Raw genomic sequence first — 11,805 nt, 5'->3', positions numbered from 1 at the left:
AATTACAAAAAAAAAAAAGAAAAAAAAAGTGACAGTCCATGAATGGATGAGAATTGAAACACACCGTAAAGACGAGGGCCCGTGTCGAAGAGAATCTTTCCATAAAGGCATGAAACCCAGAACTATATTCTTAAACAATTTATTATTAACAGATCCACAATCGCCAAGCTCAAGCTCCCAAAATTACATGACAGTTTGGTTTCATCTGTTGACTTCACCTCTTGTAATAACAAGCTGTCAAATCGGTTTTCTGTACAGTGCTCTAGCGACCTCTAGTGGATCCGACCTAAAAAAAACCCAAAACAACAACAAAAACCCTAAACAAAAGAAAAACAAAAGAAAAGAAAAACAAAACAGTGCACCAGATTGTGAACGACTCCTCCATTGTGCCGAGTTTTGGTCAAGGGCATGTCCATGTGTACAGATTCACTATTGATGATATCTACATTCTAACCGGCAGGAGTGAGAGGGAAACGATCGCTTGCAGTCTTTACAAATGCAGAATTTTATCAGATTCATTCTTCATCAATTTTAGATGTTTGACCTTGTACGTAATGCCCTCAAAGTCACGGCCATCATGCAGCAGAACCAAAACAAACAGTGAGATTTTTCACATACGTTTGGAACAAATAAGTCCAGTTTTTATTATTGTGATTTCTGTTAATGTAGCAGTGGCGCTTCAACCTGAACATTGATAAATAAAACACTGACAAAATTGTAATTTTTTTTTCTTTTTTTCCTCCTTTTTCTGTAAGGATCTCACGTTATCCTTAAGACACTGTGAAGTAAGAATAACCAAATTTATCATCATTCCACACAATTAGATTTTCCTTGACCAATGTCCTTATGTGAGATAGAATGTTTGTTTTTCCTCTTTTAAAAAAATCCAACTCATCCTGGGAAGAACGTGTTGGGTGGCTGCAGCGTTCTCTCCCCATCCAAGGCCCCTCAGGAATAACTAGACGTTTTGCTACCGACATCATCCTCCTGCGATCCCATACTCTGAAGGGGAAACAAAAAACAAAAACAACACAAAACATCAAAACTGTTATCTGAACACATCAGGCGGAGCCACTGCTGCAAACCAGTTTCTGCTGCACTTCCACCAACAATGAGTGATTGTTTTGTTCAGGTCTCAATGCCCAATATTACTTGATGGTAGGGCGTATTGCCATTCTGGGAACTAACTCCTTAGACTTTTTCCCCAGTTTGTGTTGATATATACCAGTGGTTCCCAAACATTTTTTGCTGGGCCCCCTTTGTTTTACCAGAAAAATGTTCGGCTTAGAATGAAGTTGGTTTGGAAACATATTCAACTATGCTTCATTCCCTGCTTTGTGTTTCTGTGGCGGCCCTGTGCTAGCCGTGTCCAAGCGTTTTGGTTTTTTCTCCCCCTTTTCATAACGCGCCTCCCCTAGGGGGCGGGCCCCACACTTTGGGAAGGTCTGATATATACAATAAGGAAGTGTGCAGCTACTTGACTGGTCGTTTAAAAGTTGCTGTCCTTGTTTGTTGGCACTGAAAATCCAAGCCACTTAACTTTAAATGTCGATAGCTCCATCACCGTTTGTTCTTGAGACAAAATTGAATACTGTTTTGGAAGGAAGGGAAGACGAGCTTTACAGCAATATCTGGTGTATTGTGGCAGCATAAAAGTATTCACCAGGTACTACTGTCTGAACAGGCAGATGTTACCATGTGCACTTCACATTATTGTTGGTTCTCAACCATTGTGGACCAGAGAGAAAATTCAAATAGTTCTTGAAAGCTGAGAATTATTTAGTAAATTTACAGCCAAAATTACAAAATGAGTCACAATGTACGACTAGCCCAGGCAGCGCCTCTCAATGATGGAAAGGTGTAAACAAACGAGGTGAACTATAAGCAAGAAGACAGCTGTGCAAACCATTTAGCTTCTGTAGAAAATAAGCGTTTGTATGTCATATGTAAGATTAAACTGATATAAAACCACGCAGGCCTGCAAGGAAGGCAGGTTGCTATTAACTTTAGCCAGATTTGACAAATTAATTTGTGTTTTATTAGCACAATGGTTCACAATTTGATAGAAAGTGAGCCTGACTGCTGCTATTAAAGTGGTTAATGACATTGTTGATTCAATGGACTGCAAAAAATACTGTGCTGCTCCTTTTCTTGACTTGTCAAAGGCTTTTGATACAGTTGACCATGCTATATTTTATTAAATAGACCAATATTGTTTAGTCTATCTGTAAATGCTGTAAGTTGGTTTTCAAATTACTTGTCAGCAAGAAAACAGTGTGTCCATGCTGCTGGGTCTTCTTCCTCTTTTCTCCCAGTATCCAAAGGAGTTCCGCAGGGCTCCATATTAGGGCCATTGCTATTTTCTCTTTACATAAACAACCTTTGTGATAATTTGTCAAATGCAGCATTTCATCTTTATGCAGATGATACAATTATTTATTGTTCACCCCCTTCAGTAGCACAAACCCTGCAATTTCTGCAGTCTGCCTTTGATGTAGTTCAGTCCCATTTAACTCAACTTAAGTTGGTGTTAAATCCAGAGAAATCCAAGTTCATGTTATTCTCAAATGGCAAAGAGTTGTTAGCTACGTCTCCTAAGATTAAAACAATTCAAGGAACTGAAATTGAAATGGTCACATCTTACAAGTATCTAGGGATCATTATAGATCAGAATTTGTCATTTAAAACTCACATTCAAAGGCTTGTGTCAAAGTTAAAACTAAAACTAGGTTACTTTTTTAGAAATCAATCCTGTTTCTCCCTCCAAGTGAGAAAACACTTGATTCATGCAACTTTTTTACCTTTATTGGATTATGGTGACCTGCTTTTTATGAATGCACCTGCCCACTACCTAAAGAGGTTGGATACTGTGTACCATTGTGCTTTACGTTTTATTACTGGCTATGGAAATCGTGCACATTATTGTTCTTTGTACGCTGCTGCTAAATGTTATATACTTATGTGGTATGTATATTTTGACTTTTGTTGCCATGATGCCAAGTCTCTCTTGAAAATGAGATTTTTAATTTCAATGAGATTTTTTACCTGGATAAATAAAGGACTAATAAATATTTGGTTAAGAAAAATAATTCTCACGCTGTTATAGCTGGGAAAGCCTCCTACACCTGAGTTTAGGGTGAACGACCCCACAAACGGCCCAAAAAACTAAAAGTGAAAGCATTCTTGTGGTCACATTCCCGACCTGATAAGCTTGGATCAGATTCTTCATCCAAAACAGCGTCTTGGTTTTTGTCTACAGCCAAAGGCTCGCCACCCTCCATAAGGAAGGTTGGGTTAGTTTGAAACGGAAGCCAATGTGCAAATTTGTGCAAGTTTTAGCACCATAGTGTAAATGTAGACACACAAGGGCAAGCGGTCAAAACAGGACGTCCAGGGGGCAATCTTTAAAAAGGGAAAAAGAAGAACCAGGCTAGGACTGTTTTCTGACTTGCACAGTTGGAAATGTTCTTGAAGGGAGAGATCTATAATTTGAATCAGGTATAGTTTTTGGTTTTTATGGATGGAAATGCGAAACCTTATGATCGCATATTGCATAACAAGCGGCATGTCAGTTACACTGAAAAGGGAGAATTACAGAGTCAGTGTTTATCAAACGCCCAGCAATGGATTTCATGAAACAGTGACTGAAGACACCATGTGACTTGGCAACACAATCTGCTCAGGCATGCCACATGTGCAACAAACAGTGATCACACTGTTTCTAAACCTCTAAGCATCTTATCCTCTGCTTCAATAAAAAGTTTAAAATTTGAACTTTTTGGACAACATACACGCCGACAGGAGAACATCTTTAGTCTGGCTCATTCTACCAAAAATACACACATAAGCCAAAATAAGAAAAAGCAACTCCAGTGCTGCTGGAGCCCCCCCTCACCTTCTGCACAAATTGTGGGTTTACTGTGATTTCCTGATCCATAGACTTTAGTTTCTCATCCAGCTGTATACATTTCAACATCTGAAAAGAGAGGAAAAAAAGACACGTGCTCATTTTCAAAAATTCATGCAGGATTTGTGTATTGCAACTGCAAACAATCCATGCAAAGCACAAGAACAGTGAACACAGATCTGAGCCTCCACACCTCTTGGTCAATTTTGTGGAGCATTGCTGGGTTGTTGTATTTTTCAGGGTTGTCATGGAAGCAGACCATACCATCTTTTTGGTTAATGCTAGCATAGATCTCACCATCTTCAATCTGCAAAGAAGAAAACAAGAGGGAATGCAGAAAATCCAGTGTAAAGACTATTGTTATATGGTCGTTAAGGCCTTCAAGTCCAAAACGGTCCAACACAACAGATAAAAGACTTGTGTAATACATCTATAGCTAAAAAAAAATATCAAACCATTTCACAAACACGTAAAGTTGGATATCGTGATTTCTATCAGCATCAACTGGATTGTATTTTTTGTGCTTTGGTCTCTCTGGAGAACTCACCATGTGTAAGACATATTTCTCTGCTTCCTGCGGGCCTGAAAGCTGCACTCGACTCGCCATGTCTTGCAAAGACAGTGTCAGGAAGGTCTGTGGGGTTCGCACAGAGGAAAAACCGATATCAGATCTAGTGAATGGGCAAAAACCCGCCATCTAAACTCCAGTTTGTTTCAAATAAATCCCTTGACAACTCAACGAACGTCTCTTTAACCTCAGTAAAGAAGCTCTCAGTACTCTGGATTGTCTGGCTAGCTGGTGCTTTGGATTTGTGCCTGTCTGTTTGAGCTGGCATGTGCAACATGAACCTAAAAGATAACCTAAAGTGATATCCAGACAGCACTGGGCCTGGATTTAACCTATAGGCTGTATGGAGTGTGAAACTCAAGTTTTATGGGTCACACAGCCCCTCTAACTTCAGTCTTCTTGGTAATGTGAACAAGATGACCCAACAGGTGGAAACTGAAAGCTCAAGAGTCATTGTTGTTAGTCGTTTTAGCAAAGATGGGCCAACAGCCAGTTATCAGATGTCAGCATCTGTCTTGGCACACCCATGTTTTGGCTGTGTTTCCTTTCATTTTGATTATCGTGACCTCTAATGAACTGCGCCACAGATGATTTGAGACGACAGAGACATTTCTACGTTCTTGACGTCTCTCTTCTTACAACAGAATATTTCCTAAAGTAAAGTCGCACAAGCTACCCAGTGAAGCTTCTCTCTTGAAGGCATCGGGAGTGTGTTAATATCACACATCACATAGAAAACACACACACACAGCTCACCTTTGTTAGCCTCTGGATATTCTTCTTGTAGAGAGAGGAGAGGCACTGTTTGACCAGGCCTGTGTTGTTGTCTCGTGTGAAGGTCTCGCTGTGTTTGTTGACCAGGCTGCGCAGCTCGGCCGGGTTGTTGGTGGTGTAAACCTGAGCCAACTCGTGGTATGCGTTGCTCAAGGGCTGAGGCACAAAAAAGAAAAAAAAGGAAAAAAGCAAACGCAATTATGGACGGATAGCTCAGTAGCAGCAAAATAAATAAGTGGCTTTTCCTGATGGGCTCACACTACAGCTGCACATAAATATTCAACTGTTCCAAATATTAGTTGTTGTTGAAACTTAGAAACTTTGTGAGCAGATTTTGCTGCTTTTCAAAGCCCACAGTGAATTTTTGATTTACAAAAAAATAAAGAAAATAAAGAAAATTGCTACTGCGTGACACTGACATCTTGATCTGCTTGCTTTTACAGACTCTCTGTTCTGCTGCGTTCAGTTAAGTGAGTGAGCCGTGAGGCTACAAAGCAGCGCTGCACAGTGTGGGAGAAGAAGGGGAAAAAAAAAAAAAAAACTTTCTGTGTGAGCAGCTGTCTGATACATAAAAGGCAAAATGACAGGTGAGCCTTTGTGTTCACCTCGTGTGTGATGGTATTTTTATCAAATCTGATTGAAATCAGTGCTTTTGACTCTGTCCAAGTAACGATTCATCTTTGAGTCTTTTAGGTGCTCAGAGGTGTTTACTTTCCAATTAGTGTAAACCAATAATTGAAGTGCATTCACATCCTACCCCTGATGCCTACACCAATGCTGATGCTCTTATCTTAACTTTAAAGACAAATGTTGGTGAGTTCTTCCTTTGCCCGAGCTCCACTTTTCTATAACGTTTCATCAAATTCAGCTTAATAACTTTTCCACATTCTAGCTAACAGAATGAATGGCTCACCCTCCCACTGAGACTCAGCCTAGCAGGCAAAAAAACAACATTTTAACAGCCAGTCTGTCGATCTGTATCACTGATTCTTCATGCATGAACCTAAATGTTAATCTATACATTACTGAGCATCAATACACTATTATTATTACTACTTTTTGGTGATTTTAGAAAATGACACTTCTTGGCTACACCTCTAAAAAGAAAAAAATATCACCCACACGTCATGCATCCTTACCTTGATGAACCTCCCTACTATTTGTGAAGTGTATTTGGGCAACTGCTGCACTTTGCCGTGGAGAATAAGTGACACCAGGATGTATTTTTTATAGGCTTCCAACATGATGTGGCTCACTGCCATGGCTGGAGTGGTTATTGCCTGTCACAGAAAATTAAAAACAAAAGCATGTGCAGTGATGCCGCAAAGAACGTTTAAATTCAGGAGGCAACAAAAAGACTGTAAAGACAGTACCTGTTCATAAAAATACAGTGCTCTTTCAAAATTTTTGAGGCCCGTGTAGATCATGCCACCATAGTAGTAGTAACATAAAAAGTGCTTTGCGTCGTAGGCTCCGTTCTCCTTGCAGATGTCCATCATGTCCACCTCCAAAAAGGGCAGGGCTGGCTTGAAGCACTTTGCTAACAAACACAGCTGCAGAAGAACATATAAGAGGTGAACAAGTGGCTTAGACTGCATATGGAAAAGGAGATGTGCTGGGATTACAACTGGGATGATGCTAAGAACTTACCTGACACAGGTCTGCGTGAACTGAGGTAAGTTGGTTTGTGTTCATCTGCATTTTGTCTATTGCCTGTTTTAGGACCACGACACCCCTCAATGGCTGTCAGAAGAGGAGAAATTGTGAGTTACTAAGCTGAAAGTCGTCCTGAGACACCCAAATGTGCTGGAAACAGTCAGGGCCTGAAGAACACGCTAAAATATTTAGATCAAGAAGGGAAAGGAAAACATGCTCCACTGTGGTGCTGAAACTCAGTGCTGTCTTAGTGATGAAATGACTCATGTGAGCCCTGTGATGAAAAATGATTGTGACTGACTCATTTCATTCTGACCAAAGGGGGGAAATTGGTTTTAGCTGCAAGGTAAATGCAACACACACACTATGTAGGCCACACAGCATTTAGGAGATAAACACTAACATGATCATTCAGGTGGAAGGAAGTTTAGGGGTTGGGGGGTTGGGTGCTGTATTAGACAGCAGGGTCATGTGACTCTCCTGCTGCTTGTGAGAGCGCGGATAAATACACTTGCAGTGTTTCCCCACGCACAGACTTGATTTGGCCATCCAGATATATCAACACCCAAGTATACATTTGTCTGCTGGCAGTCTCCTCGCCATTATTTTGAGTGTTCAGTGGCTGCAACCTGGCTTACTGTTGTGGCAGTCCTTAATATTACTCTCCAGAGTCTCTCATCCACCCTCATGAACTGTAGCTGCTGGTGGTAATTCTTGTAGGTTATAGCTAGCACCAGCAACAGGTTGCTTGTTCATTGAAGCTAAGAACCACAACAAGGACTACTGTTATTGCATTCACTTCACGCCCATCCGAGCAATGATAAACAACTAGAAAGGATTACTCTTATACCAACTCCTTAAGAAAGCACCCGATCCCACAAACACAATCTAATTCAGTAGGAAATGCTGACGAGGGTATGGCAATGGTGGCGCGTAGGGTGAGTGATATCAAATGAACTGCTGACAGGAAAGGCCCTAACCCCTTTAGCTTCAAGAGATACAATTGTGTGGATGTCACTAAATCAGCAGCCTGCAGATAAATACACACTGTTTAAAAACATGTGGCCTCTGGCAGAAGACAAAAGTTCTGAAGCCAAAAACTAGTCAGACTCATGAAGTGTAAAACCAAGAATTACAGAAGCACCAGGAAATACAGAAAGCCTGCCTGCTTTTTGTTCTTTCCGCTGATATTAAAGACTCCACGGGCTGAATGAAAACAAACTGCTTGGCACAAGTGCAACAGGATTACATACTGCATAATCTACAGAGGGACAGAGAATGCAGAAGGCATTTTCTTCTAGGGAGATGTATCATGAACAAATCTTAACAGTTCTCTTACAAAAAATAAAATTTAAAAATGCAATTGTGTTCTTTTTTTTTGTTAAGCATTCACTTTTACAACATAGCCCTACTTTTGTCAAGCCTAAACGACATCACTATTTAGGCTACGTTCACACTGCAGGCAAAAGCGCATCAAATCCAACCTTTTTTTTTTACCCTATGCGACCCATTTCCGATCATGGTATGACAGTGTGAACAGCACAAATCCGATATTTTCAAACCTGACCTGAGTCACTTTCGTATGTGGTACTGAATCCGATATATATCTGATGTTTTAGAAAGCGACTGCTGTTTGAACGGTCATGTCACATTAAATCCGTCTTTTACATCACTGACACAAGACAGACGCCTATTATCAGCGCCGGAGAAGCGCCCAAGAAGACATCGTGGACGCTTCCTGGCCATCCAGTGTAGATGTTAGTGAAACTGTTGGGAAGACAACGTTGGAGAAACGTGAATATTTTATTTGTACTGTATAATCTGCAGATTCTGACAGAAATCTGCAACTATCCTTTGAAGCACCGCTCCTTTCTAAAACAGCAATAAGGATCATTATTAGGCCATATGTAAATAACTTTATAACTTAAAAAAAAATTGGGAAACGTAAAGTCCGAATAAAGTCTTTATATTAAGGCCATCAGTCAAACAATACTGTGTGGTCTGGGTCTAAACAGAGCGCGTTGTGTGTGAGGTCTTCTTTTGCGCATGCGGGCCGCTTTGAGGGTTCACACTAGAGCGCGTTGGCTGTCACATTTTATTTGTAGTGTGAACAAGCAGACAAAAAAAAAAACAAAAACGGATTTGATCAAAAAATCGGAATAGAGCATTAAGACCTGCAGTGTGAACGTAGCCTTAGTTGGATTAGGCTCAGAATGATAGAAAGAGACATTCTTACCTGTTTCCGCTCTACAAGTGCGTTTGTCAACTGGTGGCAGAGACCAGCAACTGTGGCAGGAAAACAGAAGAGTTATGATTAACCACGTGGATTCTGCCAGATCCCACAAATCCACATAACAGATTTCAAACCACTGATACAAAGCTGTGACTGATACCAACAAAATTTATATAACCTTGTGTAAAATATATGAACACAAGTAGCGATTCATGACAGCTCAGCTAGAAACGCATACACGAAATGCTTCTGTCTTAACAATCACAAAAACAAATTGAAAAAAAAAAAAAAAAAACTTGACACAAAACAAGTTCACTGAACAATGAGACTTACAAGTGTCTGTTGCATATCTAATGTGCTCCCCATTGCATGTACTGATGAAGAGCTGGACTTGGGAGAAGAGCGTCTCAAAGTCAGGGATGTTTGGCATGGAGAACTTCACAAATCTTGAGCAAAAGCAGAAGGAAGGAAGGAAGGGGGGTTAGCCAAAACTTAGCATTAGTTTGCCGATTTTTAAAAATCATTTAGAGCTAAAGGGCTGAGTTTTGAGTAAGGAGGGAAATGTATCGATCAGACGCAATGTTGGGTAAGCAGAAGCGAGATTGATTTTGTAAACAGGAAATAATAGCTTTCATTTCTGTGTTATTTATTATCAGTTGTAAAGGCAACAGAAAACCTTTAGCAGTGTCACGTCTGTGCAGGATTTGCTATAGTGCAGAGAATGTGTGGAAATTTTAAAGAAAGGAAACAATTTGAAGAAGTGAGAGAGATTATTCCCTTTCAATAGAACATTATATGCAGGAACTTATTATCTGTCAACTTTTCCTCTCATTTTCCTCTAAATCCTGAGCTGGCTCTGTCATTTTTCCAAGAGACTTCCTCTAAAGAACTACCGCCTCTTCCTCAACCAACACAAAAAGTACAACGTGACCTTCAATAGACACAACATTAGGAGAATATCTTGGCCAAGAACAGCAGAACGAAAGCAGAGTGCAGTGAAACACCAAAATGTAAACTAATAAAAAAAATTAATATTAATAATACTGATAATAATAATAGACCAGTTAGAGGGGAAAAAAACTTTATGAGAAAAATTTCTTGTCATGTGGTAACTGAGACAGAAGAAAGTTATAGTGGAAACTTACAGCACAGCCAGCACACCTAGGGAGTGCTCCTGGATGTCCAGGGCCCCCAGCACCGTGTCCAGGTGGGACAGATTTTTGGCCAGCAGCTCCCCACTTTTGTTGATCAACTCACATAGCTGAGTCATCTGGCCTGGAGGGATGAAGGGAAATTGAGGTCAACATTGAGAAATTTAACCACACTTAACTTTTTGTACCGACCTTTTAAATCTATGGGAAGTCCAAACTAGGGTGTCTTTCTAAAGGCTTAAGGTAACTTGTTTTGCAGGTCTAGGTGCAGATTATATTTTTGACACCAGCCCACCAGATGTAGAATAAAATCAGGTTGTTATGCTGAGATTTAATGTCATCAGGTCTCTATTTCACAAGGTTGTTATTACATTGCAAAGCACACAAGGAGGGCACATGGACAAAAACTTAGCTGGAAACGCTACAAAGACTAGACACAATCAGTATGACCACAACCCCACTACAACTATTATCAGTAAAGTTGTTGTATGTTGATAGGAGAAATAATGCACAGTGATACATTTTCTTTGTTGTTTAATTGGTCAAATTATGGATAAAATAGGAATTTTCTTGTTTACGAATCCAAAGAGGCTATTCTTTATAAACCTAGAGGACACACGGACTCATAAAACTGTGTATAACCGCCGCGCTGCGGATGGGCATTTCAATTGAAATCGGCTGGCCAAGTGTCCTGTCAAGGCCTTGCAACAGAGGTAATGCGAGCAGGATTGACAGATGACTTCGAGCCAATAATATTTGCCAATTCAGTCCGCTAGCCAATTATATGAGGCTAGGGCGGGACTACCGGTAGGCAGTCCCCAGAAATTATTTTCTAGATCAAAAACAAAAAGTATAATTTTCACATCTAGTTTGATGACATGCACGTTATGCAGTTATCCTTCGGGTCCTTGTGTAATACCGCATCTTCTCGTGGTAGTTTACATAGGAACTACAGCGACATAAGGTCGTTTTAGCGATGTGTTTACATGATAAAGCAAAAAGAAGCCTCTGACCAGTTTGACTGCCTAGCTATCGGCAAGGCATTGGATAGCATATGCTAGCTAACTAGCTAATACTTCAGACTCTAATGAGTTTATCAACCCTACCTTGAGCGGAAAGCTGCCGCACATTGTTCACAAACTGCTCCAAGGCTGAAGCCATTATTTCCTGGGTCCAACGTGGAGGTAATTTGCACTGTATTTCATTCAAACGTCAGAAACAACTCCGTCCGGACTAAGACAGGGGGCCACACAGCCGCCACTGAGGTGAGGCTATCGCGAGATCGTAAGAACAGAACAGACCGCAAGGAGGTTTAGAGAACCGACCGTTGAATTCTTAAAGGGCCAGCTACCAGATTTGCTGGTAGTATTGAAACACACTTGCTTTTATATATCTATCTATATCTATATATAGATATATATCTATATATATCTATATATAGATATATATTGCGCGAGTGTGTGTTTATTTAAAAATGGACTTCAACTTCTCTCTTTGAGGACTCGGAAATAAAGGA

The 11,805-nt window shown here is 40.3% G+C and overlaps 1 protein-coding gene across 1 annotated transcript; it reads right to left on the bottom strand.

Annotated features, from left to right (window-relative positions):
• Positions 1–123: 123 nt before the first annotated feature.
• cops3 (COP9 signalosome subunit 3) lies at positions 124–11,798 on the bottom strand. Its single transcript, XM_080871945.1, has 12 exons — positions 11,396–11,798; positions 10,284–10,413; positions 9,472–9,584; positions 9,142–9,191; positions 6,900–6,992; positions 6,623–6,802; positions 6,389–6,529; positions 5,232–5,405; positions 4,455–4,541; positions 4,101–4,214; positions 3,896–3,976; positions 124–1,002 (listed from the first exon to the last, which is right to left on the bottom strand). Exons 1-12 carry the CDS (start codon positions 11,448–11,450, stop codon positions 949–951), a joined length of 1,272 nt encoding a protein of 423 aa, XP_080728071.1. The 5' UTR covers positions 11,451–11,798; the 3' UTR covers positions 124–948.
• Between the last annotated feature and the right edge of the window lie 7 nt (positions 11,799–11,805).

The sequence above is a fragment of the Rhamphochromis sp. 'chilingali' genome, assembly GCF_963969265.1.
Source record: "Rhamphochromis sp. 'chilingali' genome assembly, chromosome: 22".
Classification (NCBI taxonomy): Eukaryota; Metazoa; Chordata; class Actinopteri; order Cichliformes; family Cichlidae; genus Rhamphochromis; species Rhamphochromis sp. 'chilingali'.
The sequence above is the reverse complement of the archived record's forward strand: the minus strand, read 5'-3'. Positions and strand labels throughout refer to the sequence as shown.

Excerpts from the sequence above, each read along its gene's own strand:
- cops3 (XM_080871945.1), bottom strand. The coding sequence starts at position 11,450 with ATGGCTTCAGCCTTGGAGCAGTTTGTGAACAATGTGCGGCAGCTTTCC. Across the intron at positions 6,530-6,622 it reads CACTGTATTTTTATGAACAG|GCAATAACCACTCCAGCCAT; the intron begins GTACTGTCTTTA and ends TTTCTGTGACAG. Across the intron at positions 5,406-6,388 it reads TAGTAGGGAGGTTCATCAAG|CCCTTGAGCAACGCATACCA; the intron begins GTAAGGATGCAT and ends TTTGTGCCTCAG.